Genomic DNA, 25,303 nt, shown 5'->3' on the forward strand with positions numbered 1-25,303 from the left:
TGAACTGAACACATTTAATCATGTACATATATTATTACGTAATTTAATTTTGTACCATGGCTCAATTCAAGCTTGAATTTTTTTGTCTATATCAGCACAGCCTCAGCTGCTACTACAGGCAACTGGGAAGGGGAATCATAAGAACATTAATGATTCCTCTTCCAATTATTAGTAACGATTGTTGTGTAGTCACATAAATCAAGAGCGATCTCATCAAAGTAATGCATGTCTCTTTACTTAAGCATTGCATGCAAAAGTAGGGGTGTAAATATTAATCGATTCGTATCGATGCATCGATTATACAGCTGACGATTCGATGCGTCCGCAAGAGTATCGATTAATGTGTTTATTTTGCCGCCTGATCTGTTCGCCAGTCTATTTTCAGCATCCGCTCCGACATATGCGTACAACCTACTCTTAAGCTGCGGGTGGCGCTAACCTCATTATTGTCTTCTACTTCACACTGCTTCACACGCGTTACTTACGTTTCACAGTCTTATCTATGTTCACACACATTGTTGAGTCTGACTTTCAAGAGTGATGGAACCGTCAGAGCGAGTTGCCAATGAAAGTGAAATGTTACACACTCCAGTCGGCGTCAAGTCATGGTTGTGGAAGTATTTTGGGTTCAGGAAAACAGATGGAGCAGTGGTAAGAGATGTTGCCGTTTGTCTGATTGCACTTTATTGTAACGTTTCACACATACTCCGTATGCGGTGCGTATTTTTTTCCGTACCCATGTTAACGCCACCTTCACACTGGCAGTTGAAATCAGCTCCAATACGGCTACGAAACGACCGGAAGTCATTCATTTCCTATGGAGATTCGCAGACCGCATGCGAATGGGTCCGAAGCGGGTCCGAACGAGTGCGGTGCGAAAAAAATCGTGTCCGTTGGTCATCCCGATGCGTTAAAAAAATTGAACTCTTGCGAAAGGCTACACAGCAAAAACTCCAGTGTTAAATTAACACTCCTGGGAGTACATATGAGTCCACACTTGTAGAGTGTAAAGTGTTAAAATATGAGTGTTAAATTAACACTCAAGAGTGTTAAAGTTAATGAGATAATTAATTGATTAATTGAGTGATGATTGATCATTATTGAAGACACCTGATGTTAACAAGCAGAATCACTGAAGGAGAAAATCACAAATTGTAAGCCACCGTTATGGTGATTGTTTGCTTTAGTTGGGCTCTTGACCATTATATGTGTACTTTAAATTTCGTTCGTCTGCTGTTATTGATTATAACAGTCAGATGAACAAAGAAAAAATGTGATCTGATAGTGTTGGTTATGTTTTGACATAATCATGTTGTGATCTGAAAAACTAAACTTTTGAGATAGATTGGATTTGTTAATTACAGCAGCTCTGTGATTCTACAGCATATGATTATCAGTATTTTTCATGTAATCCAAAATATTTAATTAACATTGCTCTGATCAAAAGACTTTCAAATTAATGAATTTATTTAGAAACACAGACATCAATAATCAGCCTGTGAATCTCAACAATGTTGACAATAAGAAAGCATGTTGCAGTGGCTGCCACCAATCACAACTCATTAATGGCTCCCATCATGCATTGCGGTATGAATCAATTATGATCTGAATTGTCTATGTCAGGGGTGCCCAATCCTGCTCCTGGCGATCGACTGTCCTGCACAGTTCATCTCCAACCCTAATTAAAAACACCTGAAGCAACCAATTAAGGTCTTCAGAGCACGCCAGGATCACTTGAAAATTAAAGGCAGGTGTGTTTGATTAGGGTTGGAGATGAACTGTGCAGGACAGTCGATCGCCAGGAGCAGGATTGGGCACCCCTGGTCTATGTAATTTCCTTTTCCTAATTGAATATTCTGCTCGTCACCATTGTTGAGATGCATTGACTGAATCTTGACATCTGTGTGTGCCTAAAAGAAAGATTTTTTTTTTTCAAAACAACTTTTAAGAAGTCCTTTGTATTATATCTAAAATTCTGGATATTTATGCAGAACCACAGTTGTGCTGTAACCAACAACATAAATCTAAGTCAGAAATATGAGTTCAGTGATCAAGTTCAAATGATGATTGTCATAATATAACCAAAACCATCAGATCTCATTTTTTCTTTGTTCATCTGGCAGTTATAACTCAGATACAACAACCAAACAAAATCTAAAGTTAATAATTTAAGGGTCAAGAGGCCAACTAAAGCAAACAATCATCGCCATAATGGTGGCTTACAATTTGTGATTTTCTCCTTCAGTGATTCTGCTTGTTAACATCAGGTGTCTTCAATAATGATCAATCATCACTCAATTAATCACTTAATTATCTCATTAACTTTAACACTCTTGAGTGTTAATTTAACACTCATATTTTAACACTTTACACTCTACAAGTGTGGTCTCACATGTACTCCCAGGAGTGTTAATTTAACACTGGAGTTTTTGCTGTGTACGGACGGTTCCTATCCGACAATTCCAGCAGAAGTTAGCGTTGCTATGGTACTGATAAACAAACCTGATTTCTTAACTTTTAATAAAATAAATAATGATTTTCTAACGATAAGTTGTCATTTTTTTTTATTTTCATGATTTTCTAACGTTATTAGGGCAGTTAATACAATTAAAAGCCCTATATACCACTATATCACATTTAGCCGACCTGACATGTCAACGTCCTGGGGAATTTTTTTAAGTAAGGGATAATGTAAAGCAAGGCGGTTGTTATAGCAAATATAACCCCGAAAGGCTGATGCAGAGGGGTCTTGAATCTGCCTGAAGGGGTTGTATTCGCTATAACAACCGCCTCGCTCTACATTATCTCACTTATTACATGGCTACCCACCAAATAAATATTAAAATATTGATTTAAAAAGGAGTTTATTAAATGAAGTTTTATTAACTAAGTTCGGGAGGAGCACATTCAGATAATTAACACGAGTGGATAGCACTCAGCAATCAATGATAAGAGGGTATATATAGACTCAGCAGTCTTACCTCGATCCATTGACAGTTTGCAGCATCCCCCCACCACCCCTTCTCCACACTTCTATTTCTAAACACTTACATGCGGGGGGGAGTACTCTGGGTTTGGGCTGAATTCCGAGCTCGGAGCCCTCCCTCCGAACAGCATGCCAAATACGCATTATTATATGCAAGTGTGAACTCGTGAATTTAAAAAGGATTGTATTGCTTCCGCTAAAGAAAATACTCCGTTCCGTCTCTACGGTTATAATCCTGGGTCTATAGCGACGCTCTGTTTTTCATGGCAACGGTGTGTTATACTTAGCAGAGTTCTGTTATCAAGAAATAACACACCGCATTCTACATTCAACCAAGTCATGTAATAATGCACAATAATCCGAGCAAGGGACGCTGTTTCCAACTTCAAGGTGGCTTATGTGTGTGCGCACCGAAACCGACCGCAACTAGACAAGCAAATTATACTTTAGGCTTTGTGTGCGCGTTTAACCATCAAATACACAACAAAATATGTCAAAATGACCGGATTGGAGAGTATTCACTTAAACACAGTTCATATCTTAAATTGGTGTAAGTAGTTTGGAGAAAAGGGGAGATTGGTATTATTTGATCTGCATTCAGTCTAATAAACCTTCTGATGATTGCACCATTAATGTGAATCAAACAAAAGGCAAAGAGAAAAAACTCACAGCCCTTGAATGATTAAATTTGTCTTGATGATTTGTCTTAATGCTTACCCTCACTTTTGTCTATCTGAGTGCTTTTAATTTATTAAAATAGAACAATGTAAAAAAAAAAGAAAGTCAGTTAAACTGGAGATCTATTTAAAGTATAAAAACAAAGAAATTAGTTCATTGTGTTTTTAAACTTTATGCATGCAGCATGTGCTTTTCAATTTGCAATGTTTTTTTAAAGTTTGTTCAGTAGGTTACCAGTTTAAAAAATACAATTTGGTATAATTTTATTATAATAATACTAACATAATTTGTCTCTTAGTTAAGCTTTATTGAACATTCAGTTGCCATTTAAATTGCTGTGTACCTTTAATTGCTTCAAAAGTTTTAGTCGTCTCCAGAGGCAGTTTCTGCTTCTTCACCTTCCCCTTCATATTGAATTTTGCCATCAGCCGGTTGGTAAAGAGCCTGAAGAACAAATTCACCATTTAGAAATTACATGTGTGTGGTAATCTACAGGAACTGTAGCATGGGTGAGAGTGCCAAGAGTGGATTAAAGAGATGGGGGCATGGGACACTGTTGTTTTCTGGAATCGATTAAACAAACCTCTTAGAAGTGACCATTTGATAGCTCTGCTCTGAGAAAGACCTCCCAGAGTATCTTGAGATTGGCCTTTGAACATTTTCATAATCTGAAAGACAAAATTTTTCAAATATTACTTTATTGTTCGTAATAGTGGATATAGTGGTTTAAAGTTAAACAAATTTTTATGCATGCAAATTTTATAATATCCAAGGTAAACATTTCTAGTAATTGTGCAGTTAATTACCATATTGTATTTTCAGAAAGGTTTGGAATATTTATCCTCTCCCCAAATTTGTCACTAATAAAACACAATAATATGAAATTCAACAACAGTTACAATTTTAACTATTCCAAGTGTAATTTTTCCTTTGTAAAAAGCATAAATTTTATCATATGTATTTCAAAGTTAAGGATTCATTAAACATTCATATTTCGTCTCAAACATATTTTTTTATGATACATTAATATAGGGCGTATACAATTTAATTTGCAGTGTAATACGTTTAAAACATTGCATTTTATTTAAACATAACATATTTCATGAACATATTTCAGCAGATTTTTACTCATCTCAAACTAACGTTACGTTCATGTAGGGCTGGGCGATTTAAATCGCGATATTGTTATGCGCATCTCGTCAGTAAAGCCGGTTCCTTGATTAGTAGTAAATTGCCATCACCTGCTTTCAGATGGAGCGGCATTTAGGGCTGAGGAGATAATTAAGTGATTAATTTAGTGATGATTGAGCATTATTGAAGACACCTGATGTTAACAAGCAGAATCACTGAAGAAGAAAATCACAAATTGTAAGTTACCATTAAGGTGATGGGTGTTTGCTTTAGTTGGGCTCTAGACCATTATATGTTTACTTTAATATTTACTGTTGTTTGTCTGCTGTTATTAATTTATAACAGTTAAATGAACAAAGTAAAATGTTATCTTATAGTGTTGGTTATGTTTTGACATAATCATGCTGTGATCTGAAAAATGACACTTATTGAGATAGTTTGATTTAACTTGTTAGCAGCAGTTTAGTGGTTTTTCAGCCTATGATTATCAGTACTTATAATTCAAAATATTTAATAAACATTGTTCTGATCAAAAGACATTCAGATAAATTCATTTAAAACACAGACATCAATAATCAGCCTGTGAATCTCAACAATGGTGACAATAATAAAGCATGTTGCAGTGGCTGCCACCAATCACAACTCATTAATGGCTCCCATCATGCATTGCGGTATGAATAAATTATGATCTGAATTGTCTATGTAATTTACTTTTCCTAATTGAATATTCTGCTCCTCACCATTGTTGAGATGCATAGACTGAATCTTGACATCTGTGTGTGCCTGAAAGAATGATTTTTTTTTTTTAAACAACTTTTAAGAAATCCTTTATATTATATCAAAAATTCTGGGCATTTATGCAGATTCACAGTTATGCTGTAACCAACAACATAAATCGAAGTCAGAAAGAAGGATTTTAATGAGTTCAGTGATCAAGTTCAAATGATGATTGTCATAACATAACCAACACCATCAGATCACTTTTTTCTTTGTTCAACTGGTGATTATTATTCAGAAACAACAGACAAACAAAATCTAAAGTTAATAATATATGGGTCAAGAGTCCAACTAAAGCAGCCATTGATCGTCATAACAGTGGCTTACAATTTGTGATTTTCTCCTTCAGTGATTCTGCTTGTTAACATCAGGTGTCTTCAATAATGTTCAATCATCACTAAATTAATCACTTAATTATCTCATTAACTTCAACACTCTTGAGTGTGGACTCATACACTCCCAGGAGTGTTAATTTAACACTGGAGTTTTTGCTGTGTACAAAGAGCCGTAGTTAACTGACAAGCTGAGCCATATCGCATTAATTATCGCTGGCGATACGTCCGCGATATTAATGCGATATGGCTCAGCTTGTCAGTTAACTACGGCTCTTTGTAGTAAATGCCGCTCCAGCTGAAAGCAGGTGATGGCGATTTACTACTAATCAAGGAACCGGCTTTACTGACGAGATGCGCATGACAATATCGCGATTTAAATCGCCCAGCCCTACGTTCATGTAAAAATAGCATTTTGTAATTGTAGTAAACGACAGCGAGCATCTGAGCCGTTCATTCACACATACAAACGCGATTCATATTTAAAGTCTTTTTGCGGTCTATACATTAGAACAAAGATATTTGCGTTTGAATAGCGCACTTTCAGCAGGTGATTAGCAGATAATGAGTTGCCATGAGAACGACTAATGTCTCTCTCTTTTTATATAGATTACATAAACAGAATATTATCTTTCGTTTTGAATTAGATCATTAAAAAGTAAACACTTAAATTATTATAAAGATTATCTTGCCAGTGTGTATTTGCTGAGTTTTGTTTACGTTTAGAGACCTGCTCCAGAAAAAAAAGTTCATGGAGGAGAGGCAGAAAGTGTATTTTACAAAATCATAATGTTTTGTTTCGATTGTAAGTGGACACATAAAAAAGTAGACATTTTACAGTTTATTTTTTCATATTTCTTAAGTCTGTATGACCATAAATGACGGAGTATTTTAAGTCTATTTCGCTGCTATGTGAAAAAAACCCAGCAAAACGCGCGGGCGCATTTGTCGACTTTTCGGTTAATGTGCCCGCGCAAATTGCCGCAGTTTTAAGAAGTATTTCAAGGTATTAGGGGGCATGTGTGACTTCCAATTCATCTGATATCATCTCTTAACTGAATAACATATTAAATTTTGTTTTTTTACTTACCTGTTTTAGGGTTTTAGTCCAATTAAGGCAGTGGTCTCTCTCCACGTGTCAGCAGCCTCTTTCATCGGCAGGATACTTTTCCTGGTGAAGTTGCAGTGTGACATGCGATTCTTCTTCTTTGATTTTTTTTAACAGCGGTCGCAAACTGTTTTAGTGCATTACCGCCACCCTCAGGTTATAAATGATCTCTGGCTTACATGCTATGTCATTATACGAAATAAATAAATAAAACTAAAAATAAATTTTATCCAGCTTGGTAGCAGCTTAGAAACTAAAAATAAATATAAAATTATTTTATGGCCTGACGATTTATTTAATATTTCTTTTAAAATCTCTCCCATGCCCTAAATTTTCCTCTTGACTACTGCTATCATATTTATTACACATCATAACAATACTCTGCTGATCAGGTACATTGCAATTATTACATAAATCAGTATCATGCTTGCCTAGTAGATGCAGAGTTTTGTTTAGTCCAGTGTGCCCTAACCGTAACCTTGCAATGATTTCCCCCTTCGTATGTTACCCCAACCTAAGGGTTTATAAAAATAGTTCCCCTCCCTTGTTTCCTCTATTCTATTGTTCCTGCCACATTCTCATAACTTCTTTCTTTATTATCAATTTAGCTTCTGATTTTCCTTCTTTGCTGTATATTGAAATATTTTGTGCTAGGGTTGGGGTAACCCTAACCCTAACCTCACACATACGTACTTGTTAAATTTGTTCATCAGTACAGGATTCTGTGTCCTCCAATGACATCAGGACATTTTGTGATGAGATATGTGCTAAATCAGCATTGAATTAGGAGTCTTTACAAAAACAAAAAATACACATATTATCCCACTCCAACATTTTTTATATAAATCTGTAACATTTTAGGCCCTTTGTGGGCTCAACCCTATATGCAAGATCCAGAGAATCATGAAGCGTGCTCTGCACCACTTGATAGAGGGTTGTAATTCTACTGAATTGCTTTTAATGCTGGAAATGTGCATGCACTGAATGTGCAAGTTTTGCACGTCCAAAGACGTCCAAAAGAGTCCCTAGTCAGACGTTCAGATATTGAACCAGTTTTGCACGTCCACAGACGTCCAAAAGAGTCTCTAGTCAGACGTTCAGATATTGAACCAGTTTTGCACGTCCACAGACGTCCAAAAGAGTCCCTAGTCAGACGTTCAGATATTGAACCAGTTTTGCACGTCCACAGACGTCCAAAAGAGTCCCTAGTCAGACGTTCAGATATTGAACCAGTTTTGCACGTCCACAGACGTCCAAAAGAGTCTCTAGTCAGACGTTCAGATATTGAACCAGTTTTGCACGTCCACAGACGTCCAAAAGAGTCCCTAGTCAGACGTTCAGATATTGAACCAGTTTTGCACGTCCACAGATGTCCAAAAGAGTCTCTAGTCAGACGTTCAGATATTGAACCAATTTTGCACGTCCACAGACGTCCAAAAGAGTCTCTAGTCAGACGTTCAGATATTGAACCTGTTTTGCACGTCCACACGACGTACAAAAGTGGGTCTGAACAACTGACGGACGTTATACAGAAATGATCTGAACGTCTATCTGACGTTGCATGTTTGCTGGGAAATACTGTTTCTGTATTCTCAATAAAAGGCAAATTATTTATTATTTTTGTTGATTTATTTGAAACTTAATAGATATCATATAAAAATATCTAGTATTGAATCGTATCGAATCGTATCGCGGGGAATTCTGAAGTATCGAAAATAATCGAATCGTTGGCTTAAGAAATCGGTATCGTATCGAATCGTCATGAATGCTCCGATTTACACCCCTATGCAAAAGCATACTTTTTCTCCCCTCTCAATATACCAATTCCCCACATAATACAACTACCCCTAGTAGCCATTTACTAATCAACAGAGTATTAAGGGAACACAACAACGATTACTTTTTTGGAAGAAATATATAAAACATGCAATTCCATTGCCGAATGATGATATCGTTCAGATGGTAACACTTCTTACTAAATGTGTTTACACAGACTTTTCACAAACTACGTATTAAATACAATACAATACTAAAACAATGTTAGTGACATCATCAACTACATGCTGTCATTATGAACAACCAGTCAGGAACCACACAGATTTGACTCTCACAAGCCTCAAATTCAGCATAACAGCTGTGAGCTGTACGTCTTTGGTTCACTAAAGAGTCATTGCTGTGTACTTTGTTCTGAGATCCCAATCCTACACAAAGAGCCCCTATTATGCTCATTTACAGGTTCATCATTTTGTTCAGGGGGTCTACTGGAATAGGTTTGCATGATTTAATCTCGAAAACACTAATTTATCTTATAATTTACATTGTTGCAGCACCTGTTTTCACCCTCTGTCTGAACGCTCTGTTTAGTTTCGGTTTCTGTAAAACCTGCATTCCGAGAAGCCCAGTCTGTTCTTATTGGTCAGCCGGTCCCAGTCCTTTCTGATGGGTCTACCTTTAACTGTTGATAATCAGCTCCGGAGGCTTTGCTGTAAACAATACTGTAACTACGCTAACTATGGCATTTGCTGTATCAGTTTGAGTCCAATAATGACAGTCAAGAAGAACAAGCTGATTGACCCAAACTACCATCACAAGCACGACTTGTGCAGGAGTGTTTTGACTACAGGATAACAGCTTAACAACAAAACCGCTTCAATGTGTGTGTGTTTTTTTTTACTAAAAAACAAAAGCGCTGGATGGGTTTCAAATCAAAATTGATCAAAAGGAAATCAAGGAAGTGACTGAATTGAAATATTTAGTTGTCATTGTAGACTCTAAGCTTTTGTTTAATGCCCCTATTAAGAAAATGTCTACAGGCCCGTACACCAAGGACGATAACGATAAAGACAAAGATAAAGATATAGGCTATAGTTCTAAAAATCGTTCTCAATGTTAAAGAATAGCAGAGTTCCCACCACATCTATAACGATAAGGATATGCCTATAGAGAAATTATATTGTTGGGATCACTTTCGGGACGATTTATTTATTTATTTATTTATTTTCAGCTGTTGAACGATAAAACACTGACAGCCAATCAGAATCCAGTCTAATTTAAAGTCTCGCGGACATTGCAGAGAAGTTAATTGCCGAGGTCCAGAAAAAGTCCAACAATGTTTGACAAGTCAAGCCCCTTTTCAAGAAAATTGATTATGAAACAATCGTTCATACCCTCCGAATAAATGGTGAGAAGTATTACCTCAGGTATCCAGCGCTCGTTTCGACAACATTGTCTTGCTTGAAAAACTGTTAGGTGTTGTTTTTACTCCACTATATTGACCACGTCAGCTAAATTCACTGTTAGATGATTAGATCGATTAGCCTTTCTAAAGGTTTGTCCGAACTTGATTCGGCTCCGCATACCCCCGATTCAAAGAAATCAAAAAACGAGCCATCTCTCCTCGACCTGCAAAACAACATTGTCAGAATGCTGACAGAAAAAATAAATGAAAGAGCTGACGGTTTGGAGAAAATTATTAAAAAAAATTCTGACGGGATCGAGGCTTTCCAAAAATCCACCGAATTCTTGTCTCGTGAGATTAACGACATTAAAGCAGATCTGTCTGGACTGAAAACATCTAGTAGTACTCACGACAAGAAAATACTGGATCTGGAAGCTAAAGTTTTGGAGATGTAAACCTTTGTTCTGAAGTTCTTCTGTGAGTATGGGTTCACTCGCTGTTTTTTCTCTTAATGTTAGAGGTATGAGAAACTTAGTTAAAAGAAAAGCAATCTTTTTGTTTTGTAGAAAGTATTTTTGTGATTTTTATTTCATCCAAGAGACACATGCATCTGAATCAGACTTTCAGTTTTGGAAGAGCCAGTGGGGAAACGATATGTGGATGTCATATGGTAGCAATCATTCTGCAGGTGTTGCAATTTTGAAAGGTAAATTTAGAGGAAAAATTGTTAAAAGTTTTTCACATTCCTTGGGAAGATGGGTCATTTTGATTGTCGAATTCAACCAGCAATATTTTGTGTTAGGGAATATATATGCAACAAACAGTGTTATAAAGAATAAAAGTTTACTACAAGACTTTGAAGAAAAAATTAGATATATCTTGGATAGTTTTCCTGATGCTAAACTAATTCTTGGAGGGGATTATAATTCTATCTGGGATAATAACCTGGACTGTATTCCTCCTCGTGGAAATAGTTTAAATAATTTCAGTGAATTACATAATTTGTGTTTGGGATTAGATTTAATTGATATTTGGAGGATTCGAAACCCTACCAAAAAAGAATTTACATGGTGTTCTGGTGACAGAAGTAAACAGTCTAGGATAGACTTTTGGCTCATATCCAGTGTACTAGAAGATCAAGTAAGCCATGTTACTGTAGAAACCTCTGTCCTTACTGACCATAAAGTAATCTATATAGTTATTGACTTATCTGGTAATGCTGATAATAATGTAAGAAAACGAACACACTGGAAATTAAATAAGGCAATATTGGAAGATGACCTGTTTAAAAAGGAAGTACAAACTATTATTTTGAGTTGCTGGAACAATGCAAAGAGTTCAAATAAATTTGGTAGCAATTGGGAGTACATGAAGTATCTTATAAGAAAACAAGCCATTATTAGAGGGAAAATAATAGCACAGGCTAAAAGGACTAGAGAGGAACAAGTAATAAAAGAGATAGTTAATTTGACAAGTAATAATGTAACGAATCAACAGGACAAACTCAGGTTATCTGAATTACAGTTACAGTTAGACGAGATGTATGAATATAAAGCCAAAGGGGCATTTATAAGGTCTAGAGGGAAATGGCTTGAAGAAGGGGAGAAAAATTCCAGATATTTTTTTAATTTAGAAAAGAGAAACACTGAGCTAAATTCTCTATTAAAACTAAATATAAATGGGGAGGTATCTGAAGATCCTGTTAAAATTTCTAATTATATATCAACCTTTTATCAGACGTTATATAGTAAAGAGGTTGATGGCAACATAAGACAATTTCTAGATAGCATTAAAGCAAATGCCAAATGTATAGATGAGGATTGTATGTTATTGTGCGACAAAGATATTTCTATAGATGAAGTTAGATCTGGGATCAGTAAACTTAAAGATAATAAATCTCCGGGTAACGACGGTTTGATTAGCGAATTTTACAAGGAATTTCAAGAACAATTATCTATATTTTTATTATGTGTGTTTAATGAAGCTATAGAACGTGGCGAGTTACCTCCATCATTACGCCAGGGATTGATTAGTTTGATACCAAAGGCTAATAAGGACACTACCCTTATCGACAACTGGAGACCGATTACTTTGCTTAATAATGATATTAAGGTATTTGCTATTATTTTTGCAGAAAGATTGAAAAACTGCTTAGAACAAATTATAGATGATTGCCAATCAGGATTCATGAAGGGCAGACATATAAGTAATAACATTCGTTTGGTTCTAGATTTAATTGATTATAATGAGTATATTGATAGTGAAAGTTTTATATTTTTTGTAGATTTTTATAAAGCATTCGACACTGTTAACCACAATTTTATGTTTGAGACTTTAGATTTTTTTGGCTTTGGTAATTTCTTTAAAAGGGCCATTTGTACGTTATATAATGGGTGTAATAGCTCAGTAAAACTTGCAAATGGTATTACCCCCAGATTTCTTTTAGAAAGAGGCATAAGGCAGGGATGCCCAATATCACCTTTTTTGTTTTTACTTGTAACTCAGACCATGACTCTTTATATTAAAATGTTTAAATTTAATGGCATCAGAATTTTAGAAAGAGAAATAAAATGCTGTCAATTAGCAGATGATACAACAATATTTGTTCGAGATTCATTAGAAATTAAAAGTGTGATTGATTGTTTAAATAACTTTTCATTAGTCTCCGGGTTAAAATTAAACTTAAACAAATGTGAGTTGTACCCGCTAAAAGATAGTGAACTTCTTGATATTAATGGCATCCCTGTAAAGAATGTTATTACCTATTTAGGAATCAAAATATGTAAAGACGAAAAGGAAAGGGGTCAGCTTAATTTTCAATCTGTAGTTCAAAAAGTTAAAAATAGATTTAATTTATGGTTGATGCGAGACTTGTCAATTAATGGTAGAATTCTTTTATCAAAAACTGAATGTTTATCTCGTCTGATCTATCCTGCTATTTCACTAGAAGTCCCTGATAACATAATTAAAGAAGTCGATAAAAATCTTTTCAATTTCATTTGGAGAAATAGAGCTCATTACATTAAAAAAGGTACCTTAAAGGGATAGTTCGCCCAAAAATGATATTTAGCCCATAATTTACTCACCCTCAAGCCGTTCGAGATGTATATGTCAATCTTTTTTCAGACGAACACATTTTCAGTTATTTTAGAAAATGTCTTAGATGTTTCAGTGGTTATAATGTGAAGCAATGGGGTCCAGCTCGTTGAAGTCCGCAAATGAGCATGCATCCTCCACAAAAGTAATCCATCCGGCTCCAGGTGGATAAACGAAGGCCTTCTGAGGGTAATCCGTTCGGTTTTGTCGTAAAAATATACATATTTAAAACTTTTTAAACGAATATAACTGGCTTCCGGTCGCGGTCGACGCGCGTTCATGGAGATGGATGCTGGCATATGGCGTAGGAAGCGTCGTGACGTAGAACGAACGTAGAGTTTTGTTTTGCTCTGCTCTCTGGCTGCACTGTCACGTTCGTTCTACGTCACGACGCTTCCATCTCCGTGAACGCGCGCCGACCGCCACCGGAAGCCAGTTATTTTCGTTTATAAAGTTTTAAATATGTATATTTTTACGACAAAACCGCACGGATTACCCTCAGAAGGCCTTAGTTTATCCCCTGGAGCCGGATGGATTACTTTTGTGGAGGATGCGTGCACATTTGCGGACTTCAACGAGCTGGACCCCATAGCCTCACACTATAACCACTGAAACATCTAAGACATTTTCTAAAATAACTGAAAATGTGTTCGTCTGAAAAAAGATTGACATATGCATCTCGAACGGCTTGAGGGTGAGTAAATCATGGGCTAAATATCATTTTTGGGCGAACTATCCCTTTAACTAATTCGGTTGGTAATGGAGGTTTAAATGTGCTTGACTTCAGCACTTCAAATACAATTTTAAAAAATAGATGGCTAAAGCATTACTTTCAATACAAAAATAAAATTTGGTATTTAATTCCTAATCTACTTTTTGAAAAGATGGGTGGGGTTGCTTTTCTGTTGCAGTGCAACTTTGAAATCAGTAAGATTCCCGTTAGACTAAGTAATTTTCATAGGCAGGTGCTTCTCTCATGGATGCTTATCTACAAACACAATTTTTCTCCAAACAAATGTATAATTTGGAATAACCGGTATATAACATTTAAGCATAAAACTTTGTTTTTTCAAAAATGGGTTGATAATGGCATAATATTTGTTAAACAGTTATTTAATGAGAATGGGCACCTGTATACATATGTAGAATTTCTTCAAAAGTATAGTATTCCAATAATCCCAAAAGAATATTGTATAGTGTTCGATGCTATACCACCCGGTTTAAAATGTCTGTTTAAAGGAAATTTGAATAAGGAGACTGTGAATTTCAGATCTGATGTTGCAATTAAAGGAGTTAATATTACTGATAAAAGATGGAATAATTACTTTATTAGGAAGTTACTTACTGAATACAGCTCAATACCTTCTAAAACATACTGGCTTTCTAAAGTTGAGTGCATTGACTGGAAATATGCATGGCTGTTGCCAAAAAAATATTGCATAACAAATAAGGTGAGAGAAGTACACTTTAAGATACTTCATCTGGTGTACCCAGTTAAAACTCTTTTTCTTCGGTTTCGAGCTGATGTAGATGTTGAATGTGATTTCTGTGGCACTGAGGAGGAAAGTGCTGTCCATTTATTTTTTAGTTGCATTTACAGCAGAATGTTTTGGGTAGATTTGGAATGTTTTCTTTATAAATGTTTAGGGATGAAAGTTTGTTTTTCTGAAAAAGATGTTTATTTTTATTTTAATGGACAAAGACTGTCACCAGATGTGGCATTCATTATTAATCTCTGTATGATAATGGGTAAATACCATATTCATAAGCGAAAATGGGCTAAAGAAAAACCCAATTTTCTGTTGTTTCGGATAGAAATGAAGAGTTATATTGAGTTACTACTTGGGTTGAAAAACAGCAAAGCGAAACGTACTAGGTCTTTGTGTGAAGCTTTTAGGTTATTTATTTGACAATCTCATACTTTTTTTCTTTTTGTCTTTTATTTATTTCTTTTTCTTTAATTGTGTAATTTATTATAATTTGTACTATATTTTATTTATTTATTTTTTGTTGTAATGTTGAAATTGGAATATTGTTTATATCTTTTTTGTTAAAATCTATCATTTGTATGTGAATGGCATTTAATAAAAAAAAAAAAAAAAAAAAAAATAGATCGATTAGCCTACTCTAGCTTCACTCAAAACATAGTATGTTGAGGACATCTGCTGGTTAAAGCCGTGTAAATGCAACAAGAACAGCAAAAACATGTTCAATGACGTTGTACACACTATAATGGGTCAGAAACAAATAAAATGGCATCATTGTCAAATTGTTAAAAGTATGATTTGTTAAGTTTTGATAATTTTGAAACTGCTGTGGGTCAATCATCCTTTTCAGTGAAAGATTCACTTCTCACACACAGGGCTCTCAAGTTTTGAAGACAGGATACACCATGCCTGTAGATTTAAAGTTGCAATCAGAACTCAGTTTTCTCTACAAAGCTGAAACAATGGCTGAAATCTTTACAGCAATGTGAACACTGAGTACTTTAGGCTTATTCAGGTTGTGTTTTTTTTAATTTTTTATGTAGGCTAATTTATATTTTATGTTTGTGACTGTGTATAAAGTTACATATGTGCTAAGTCAATATGCCATTGTTTGATAGGTACAACATATAAACACCATAGTCTTTTGTATATGTGTATTTGTATTTGTTTTGTTCCTTATTATTTTATGTAAAGGAAAGGTAAAAAACTTTTTTTTTAGGATTTACTCATCTGCCACAATAATGTCTTCAAATGATACTCTTTTTTGAGCTTTTCTCAGCAGATATTGTTATATAATGTTTCTTGAAATTAGCATTTTTAATTAATTGACCTCCCTGCATTAAATCTCTCTCTCTCTCTCTCTCTCTCTCTCTCTCTCTCTCTCTCTCTCTCTCTCTCTCTCTCTCTCTCTCTCTCTCTCTCTCTCTCTCTCTCTCTCTCTCTCTCTCTCTCTCTCTCTCTCTCTCTCTCTCTCTCTCTCTCTCTCTCTCTCTCTCTCTCTGTGTGTGTGTGGTGTGTGTGTGTCAGATGCACGTTGTACAAAGTTCTACCACCCTGAAAGGGCAGATGGCGCTATATACAGACTGTGTAAGGGAGACATGTGCACGTGTGCAGAAGGTATAATCACACACACATAATAATATAAAGTGACCATATCCTGAACTTTTGTAGTATTTGATTTGGTTACCTTCAGTCTACTTGTAATTTTAAACATTGTTATGTTTTTATTTTATTTTTGAATGTGAACGAGGAAACAAACAAAAATATTTGTGTGTGTGTGTGTGTGTGATTACAAGTGTGCATTAATAACTTCTCTAAACGCAGAAAACTGCACTTTCCAGAAGAAAAACAAAGTTGATGAAAGTAAACGTATGAATGAATCATGTGAAACTGGCATGGATTATGGTAAGTTATTTCATTGTCATGACTGTTATACTTTCATAAATCAAGAATTCATTATTTACACCCCCCATGTTGTTGTAAACCTACATGATCCGGTTGTTTTTCAGTGGAACTCAAAAGGATTTTTTTTTTTTTCATGCTGCTCTTTTTATAGTAAACAACTGCATTAAAGGGTCAGTTCACCCAAAAATGAAAATTCGGTCATTAATTACTCTCCATCATGTTGTCCCAAACCCATAAGACTTGTTCATCTTCGGAACACAAATGATTAATTATAACAGATTACCTAGTTCCGTCATTAAACATTAGATGGCACAGGCTAATAGATCTTTAACTAATTTGGTAGCAATCACATCATTATCTACATAGCACAGCTGATTGGTTGCTGTTGCATCAGTAGCCAATAAACTGTGGATCAACATTTAAACAAATACCAGTTGTGTTGCTGTTACCAGTCTAGAGTCCGCTTTCACAAACCCTTCACCCTCCCCAGCTCCACTTGTATAGATCTACTATAAGGGTTAATTCATGTATGTTACATGTGCAGCAGCAGCATTATGTCTTACATGCTCACAGGAATGTCTGTGAGTGTATTGCCAGTAGCAATGTGTGTGTTGATTGATGTTTATGTGTGAATAAAAGCCTAACTCAGATCTTTTCAGCATATAAAGTGATTGAGTCTCTTCAGAAAATTTGGACTAAACTGCTTATTTAAAATGGATTAGTTTTACAATCTATTTCTGAATTTAAGCGTCAAGTGGTAGTTGTGTAGCCTGTCAACAGAGGGACAGAAAGCTCTCAGATTTAATCAAAAATATCTTAATTTGTCTTCCGAAGATGAACGAAAGTCTTACGGGTTTGTAACGACATGAGGGTGAGTAAGTAATGACAGAATTTTTTGCAAAAAAAAGTCGGCACACTGTTGCTCACAAACCAGTTAACCAAAAAAGATGTGATGTGTTCACTTTTCATAGTGATCATTTCTGTTAAGCTCCAAAAATGGCAAACTTTGTGAGAGCAACAGACCCAAATTTCACTTTTAAATCACTGTAAATATTCCCTTCAAGTGAGTTGTTAACTCAAGATCCATTTGGAGCCAATTCATCCAGTGAACGGTCTGATCACATGGAGTTTTTCTTTTTCAAATGGGAAATATCTTAGTTTTTGTTGTCAGAAGTCAGAGGTCTGGAACAACATAAATGATGACAATGTGCCTATTTGAGTGAACTATTCATTTAACCCCTGTGTAAATTAATAAAAAAAATGTTTGATTTCTGCCACCAAAATCCAATCTAATCAGTTATTATGCCAGTAACAACATTACACTTATGTTTGACAGTTTATAAAGTGACAGTGGATAAGATGGATCTGGAACATGACTCTGATATCTATCACTTGAAGGTGGACCAGGTGCTGAAAGAAGGTACGGTTCAATCTTCTCTCCATGCTACTCCACAGATCATGAAATGCATATGAAATGTCGTCCCCTTGGAATTATAAGGTTCTATCTGCGTTCTGAGCAGTTTTGAGATATTGAGCTTTAAAGTTTTTGCATTCCATTCGACTGTGTAGAAAAAACCTTTTTATTTTCTAAATAAAAAGTTCCAATAGACAAGCAATTCCCGCACACTATCGTAACTTGCAAAGAAGTAATATTTATTCACACAACGTTTCGGTCACACGACCTTCATCAGGAGACCTCCTGATGAAGGTCGTGTGACCGAAACGTTGTGTGAATAAATATTACTTCTTTGCAAGTTACGATAGTGTGCGGGAATTGCTTGTCTATTGAAACGATCCACCTGGTCTTATTATCCTACGCACCTATTACCTGCAGGTGTGCGATGGAGCTTGTTCACTAAATAAAAAGTTCCAAAATGTACACAACTTAAAAAACAACATCACATCATGTAAAGAATGTGTCACAGAAAAGGAATATGTGAATAACTAAATTTTGACAAAAATGTCAGATAGAACCTTATAATTCCAAGGGGACGATGTGTCTGATTCTTGTTAAATGCAGTTTTTTCACTCAGATACATATTCAGCATGAGGCTAATGTTGAATTGCAGTGAAAGTGTGTCCTAAACACTGTTCTGTCCTGTAGGCACTGATGATGATGTTGAGGGGAAAGTCAGACAATTTTTGGGTCGTCCCGGTTGCAGAGAGAGTTTGGGATTGGTAGAAGGCAAGTCGTACCTCATCATGGGCACATCCAAAGACCTGCCAAAGCTCGGAGGAACGTAAGTGTCCACTCTGTGTCTGTAAATTACAGGATTTGCCTGAGCTTTATGTATTTAAAGTCTGCAGAATGTTGTTCATGGCTCAGTGTTGGGACAGTTTTTTTTTTTTCAAAATGCATTTTATATAACCTACAATAGACTTGAGCAAAGTAAGACTTCAATAAACTTGAATAAATAAAGACATACAATTATCTCTTTCCCCTCCATTTTTTATTTATTTATTTATTTAAGTTGGCTGTTCCCCCGAGCATTTTTGATCATTTTCACAAACATTTTCATGCCCCCAGAATATTTTGTTGAATGAATATCTGAACATGCAATAGGCTATATATAAACAACAACAACAAAAAATCCTCTGCCTTTAAACCAAAAGCCAATTTTATTCTAGCTGGGTCGACATTTCATTCGGTAACATTAGCAAGTTTTGAATAATATGCTGTTTAATGTTGGTGATCACGTTATTTAACATATGATTACATATGATATTGCTTCTTCTCCTGTGTTTTGATCAGGGGCCTCATGTACAAAGACTTGCGTTGAATTCAAACTAAAACATTGCGTACGGACAAAGCTGTAAATGTGCGTACGCACAAAAAAACCCAGATGTATGAATCTCTGCGTACGAAGGATCCCACGCATATTCTCTTTGTACATCCCAGTTAACGTAAAATTGAGTGCACATGCACGAGCACAACGCCCCACCCAGTCTCCTCCCTTAATTAAATTAATTTAAATATGGTAATGAGTCCACTTTGGCAAAAGAAAGCAGTAAGAAAATGGTGACAAGAAACAAAACTTTACAGAAAGTGAATTGGAGGTGCTACTATCGGAGGTAGAAACGAAAAAAAAAATGTTTTATTTGGAAGTTTGTCCTCCAGAATTAATAACAAAATGAAAAAAAATATGAGTGGGAGAGTTTGGCTGATGCCGTCAATGCGGTGGGATCTGAAAGTCGCACGGTAGAGTAGACTGAGTACAGTTGAGACAGTTTGATTTTTCACACAAAAATAGACACTGAAAAGAAGTGAATTTCCACATGACACGCCACATGACATTTCATTAGCTTGTAGACTAAGATATTATCAATCAATAATAGCCACAAGTAGTTCATATTTTCCACAATTAGCTCATAAAAATAAGGTGCTTTTTGTCTCAACCTTGTCTCAACTGTACCCATGTGGGACAGTTGAGACAGTGCATGGTACAGTTGAGAAACCCATTTTTAATGATGTGGAGGTAACTAACCATTCATTGTAAATATAAAAAATAAAGACAAATAAAGAAAATAACAATTGGGCAACATTTTTGTTTATTCGTCCATTTATATTCATTAGTTTTATTTAAATTAGCACTGGTTAAAATGTATAAAGCAGGAAAAAGATATGTAACAATATTTATTAATAATACACAGTTTAAATATCACATTTTATTTTCATTTGTGTCCTATGCTGGCTAATTACGGCGTTTAAACTGTTATCATAACACTGAACAACTAAACAGTGTGTTTCCTAATAGAACTCTATCGGGGGTACAGTTGGCCACCTCGCACATTTCTCTAGATTTTGCATTTAGCTTGCATGACACAATACCATGAAATACAGAATAACGTTTGTGGTGATACCAGTTACGTTTAACAGTCACATAAGGATAATAAGCTATTCATTGTGGAGAGTGCATGGTGAAGTGAACGTCATATCTTAGAATTATTTTTTTTTTTCCCGATTTCTTCGGATCGGAGATGCGTCCGTTGTTCAAATTTCCCACGATCAAAGAGGACACTAATACGCACGTGCACAGCAAAAATCACTACTTGTGCTTGATGCGAACACAAGTTATTTAAGGTGTCTCAACTGTACACGTCTCAACTGTACACAGTCTATGACCTTAAAAAGAAATGGTCTGATAAAGGTGGACATTAAACCAAAGCTGTCATTGCCATAGACTAAGGGTTGTATCAGTTTGCATATGCTTTTATATGTTCTTACTTAATTGTATAATTTATAGAAGAATATTCCCATAAGGCTCGTGTGACAATATATGACAATTATTTTATAAATAGCAAATTAATAGTAATGCTTCCCTCGGTTGGTGGTGCGATAGACTTGTAGAACAATTCGTTGTGTAATGTTTGCAACTTCACTTCATTGCCTGTAAGAGTCGCCAACGGACAAAAACAATGAGAAATGTACGTACGCCAGACATGAAATTGGCGTGGAGGAACGCACATTCTCGCGTTAATTTCACTGTTAGTACATACGATCGTGAGCGTGAAAGCTGGCGTACGCAAGATTGATACATGAGGCCCCAGGAGATTGTCTACTCTGAAATATCTCGTCAGTGACAGGGAAAGAGTTAAAAATAAAATGACTTGAATTCAAATCTCCTGTGATGAACATGGGTTTAAGTTATTTTGATTATTTTTGTGGGGTTTAAAGTAAAAAAAAAATTATAGGTGGTATATTTGGTATTTCTCTTTCCCCGCCATTGACGGAATTTTCCAGCAATCCATGTTTTCACTGTTATGTGGTAGGGGGCGCTATTATATGAAGGACTAAAAATGACAGAAGGAAAAATAAATAAATAAATAAATAAAAGTAGAAATAAATAAATAAATGCAGAAATAATAGTGAAAATAAATACATTTTGGTAATATAAATGGCTATTTCTGTATTTCTATATGTATTTATTTATTTATTTATGCATTTCTATATGTATTTATGTATGTATTTATATATTTATTTATTTATTTATTTATATATGTATTTATGTCTACATTTATTTATTTCTACATTTATTTATTTATGTATTTCCAAATTTCTACATTTATTTATTTATGTATTTCCACATTTCTACATTTATTTTTCCCTGCGCCTGTATGCTAATTGACCTATGGCTAAGCCACGCCCCCTCCACTCACTCAGTCAACATTCGGTGACAGGCGCTATGGCAGCTGTCACAGTAGGAGACATTTCACAGGAGGCAATTGATGATTTTTGGAGACAGAAAGATTATATATCATCTCGAAGTCACCAAAGGGGCCTTAACTATGCATTGGAGGGTTATATTAATAATTTTATTGTTGAGAAGGTCGATAAGCTTCAGCTCCAGACAAAGATTTACAGTTCACAGTGTAAACGTTATAGTTTGGTGCTATTTCGCTTCAAACGCTCGCTTTATACGTGCGTCCTATTCGCTTTGGACGCGCGAATGGATTCACAATGTTCAAGCGTCGAACTAGACGCGATACGCGCGAATTTGACGCTCTATTCGCGTTTGGTGTGAACGCAGCATAATGAACAGGCTGCGATGTCAAGATTGCAATGCTGGAATGTGTGTGTGTGTGTGTGTGTGTGTGTGTGTCAGAGAGAGAGAGAGGCGCAGGCGCGATCGAACAGTGGAAACATAAAAACATACTCCATTTTGTTCATACAGGACATAATTAAAACTGCAAAGTGTTTAGCCTACTTATATTTGTGTAAAACACAACATTGTGCTTTTGTCAAACTGTAAACTCTTGTCAAACTGTAACCTACAACTGTCACCCAACCAAAATCACACACACACACGTTGTTTAAAAGCAAAAATGACAAGAAAAAACATATAAAAACGAATGAAAACTGACTAACTGCAATGCATTTCAATGGACGTGGAAGCAGAGAATGTCCAAGTGTATTGGGTTAGCTATGCGCACTGTGATTGGCTCATCGCGTGGCTTAGCCATAGATCAATTAGCATACAGGCGCAGGGAAAAATAAATGAAGAAATGTGGAAATACAGAAATAAATAAATGTAGAAATGTGGAAATACAGAAATAAATAAATGTTGAAATAAATACATATATAAATATATAAATAAATAAATAAATAAATAAATATATAAATACATAAATATATAAATAAATGTATAAATACATAAATAAATACATATAGAAATAAATAAATACATGTAAAAATACATAAATAGCCATTTATATTACCAAAATGTATTTATTTTCACTATTATTTCTGAATTTATTTATTTATTTATTTATTTCTACTTTGATTTATTTATTCCTTCTGTCATTTTTCCTTCATCATTCATACTATTATGCATCTGAAAGAGTACAGAATCTCCTGATCAAAACACAGGCAAAAAAGAAAGAAAAATAAGCAATAGAAGCATTGCTTACGCACATGTAAGCTAACGTGATCATAAACATTACATAGCACATAAATCAAAACTGCCTAACATTTCCGAATGAAATGTCGACCCAGTACGAGCTGTAGGACTGTGAAAGCATTAGGGGTGTTGATGATTATTAGGGGCATTAGAGGTCTAATTATAAGGCTGTAAACGCTATATCTACTCAATAAAATTGTGGCAACAGATTACAAGCATAATATTTCTAATTTTTACAATATAATCCAAATAATTTCTTAAAAGTTTCTCATATACAAAAAAGCTATTTTTGTGTTGTGCTTAGTTTTAGACACACAGACATCAATAATCAGCCTGTGAATCTCAACAATGGTGACAATTATAAAGCATGTTGCAGTGCATTCTGGGTGCCACCAATCAAAACTCATTCATGGCCCTATCATGCATAGCTGCATGAATAAATAATGAGCTTATGATCAGAGTTGATCTGTTTGCCACCATTGCTGAGATTCATATGCTAATTCTTAATGTCTGTGTGTCTACATGAAAAAAATATTTTGAAGTTTTTTTTTATTTTTTATTGATTTGATCATTTGGATTTCATTGAAAAGGCTAAAAACATTATGATGTACAAGGACAGAGCTGCTATAATTAATAAAGTAAACCTAACTCAAAGTTTGGGCTCGATATGAGGTCAGTGATTCAGGTTAAATTATTGTGAAATAATGATTATGTTAAAACACAACCAACACCATCAGATCACCTTTTCTCTTTGTTCATCTGGCTGTTATAACTCAGGTACAGCAACCAAACAAAATCTAAAGTTAATGATGTAAGGGTCAAGAGCCCAACTAAAACAGACAAAGATTCTGCTTGTTAACATCAGGTGTCTTCAATGTTAGCAATAAAAAATAAAGAGTTCTTAATTCATCTTTGACGTCAGTCTGTTATTCAGATATTTTTGTTTAAAACATTTTTTTTTTTGTAAATTCTACTAATTTTAAATGGTTAACTTTTAAGGAATTAATTTGATTAATTATTACTCAATTCTAATTTTTTAAATTTAATTAATAATATTGCTTGTAATATGTTGCCACAGTTTTATTGAGTAGACATAAGTGAACACTAATATTTATTAAAAGACAAAAAAGCTATTTTGTTTTAAAATGTATGACAAACTTCAGTATGACGTAAGCATTATGCAGGAGGCAATTACTTTTGACAAGAAAATCATAAACCTGAGAAGACTCCATTAGACACATATAACACATATTTTGACCTGTTATTAAAATACATGTTTGGTTCCGGTGAAACTGAGTGTGTATTAAATGTTTTTCAAAAATGTATAAAAACCAACACGACTACAAAGATTGTTAAAATTATTCTCCTTTTTATCACCTTGGACATCCTTATTGTTCACTGACCCTTACACAAATGTATACAGTGTAGTAGCTAAGTCAGTAATTTTGTCTGTTTTGTCTTCACTTGTCTGTTGTTTTAGTCTGCAGTACGTCTTTGGAGAGCGCACCTGGGTTGAATACTGGCCGACAAGAGAGGAAAGCCAAACTCGAGAATACAGGGAGCAGTACATCGGCATCTCTGCGCTCCAGCATAGCCTCCTCAGTCAAGGATGTGCTTCATAATGTTGATTAAATGTTCAAAATGTTGATTACAGGAAATTAAACATCCTCTCTTGCATACTCTCAATAAATCTTAAATAATATTGTTGGAGCTAACTAAAAAAAAAAAAAAAAAATGGTGACTTGAATTCATTTCAAGTTCAATTTAGAATCCTGACTAACTAATACCTTGCAAGAATATTCTGATAACTTTTTCCATTCTGAATCACAAATCCAACATTATAATTTGTTTTGTGTGATATTTTTAATCTGTATCATAAGAAACTTTAAAGGAGAATTTCTGGATATCTGAATAGGCTAAACATTATTCAAAATAATAAATGCGTTCAGATCATTATTCCTGGCATTTGCTTTCTGACAGGAGTTGATGTGGATGATAAAAGATATGGAAGAGGTATTGGGTTAAATTACTTTCTAGAACATTCAAAAAGCAAAACCTCAAGAGGCCTGATGTGGAGCATCTCAAGTCTGGAAGCTTGTAGAAGAGGAATCTAACATCACACAGACGGGAAACTGATGTAGTCTATTGATTTGTTTTTTCAATAAATAAACTGAATTAACATTTTTTTGGCACTGTTACAAACTCTTATGATTTGCAAGGTCAAAAG

At 35.0% G+C, this 25,303-nt stretch overlaps 1 protein-coding gene across 1 annotated transcript in view; it reads left to right on the forward strand.

Moving 5' to 3' along the window:
* Positions 1-25,079, forward strand: part of LOC311283427 (complement C3-like) — a 114,947-nt gene extending 89,868 nt beyond the window's left edge. The window contains exons 37-41 of the mRNA XM_084397795.1: positions 16,301-16,390; positions 16,598-16,678; positions 18,015-18,098; positions 18,783-18,918; positions 24,557-25,079. Coding sequence (XP_084253921.1) covers positions 16,301-16,390; positions 16,598-16,678; positions 18,015-18,098; positions 18,783-18,918; positions 24,557-24,698 — 533 coding nt within the window. The 3' untranslated portion in view covers positions 24,699-25,079. The remainder of the gene's footprint in view (positions 1-16,300; positions 16,391-16,597; positions 16,679-18,014; positions 18,099-18,782; positions 18,919-24,556) is intronic.
* Positions 25,080-25,303: the final 224 nt, after the last annotated feature.

The sequence above is a fragment of the Rutilus rutilus genome (assembly GCF_951802725.1).
Source record: "Rutilus rutilus genome assembly, chromosome: 2".
Taxonomy (NCBI): domain Eukaryota; kingdom Metazoa; phylum Chordata; class Actinopteri; order Cypriniformes; family Leuciscidae; genus Rutilus; species Rutilus rutilus.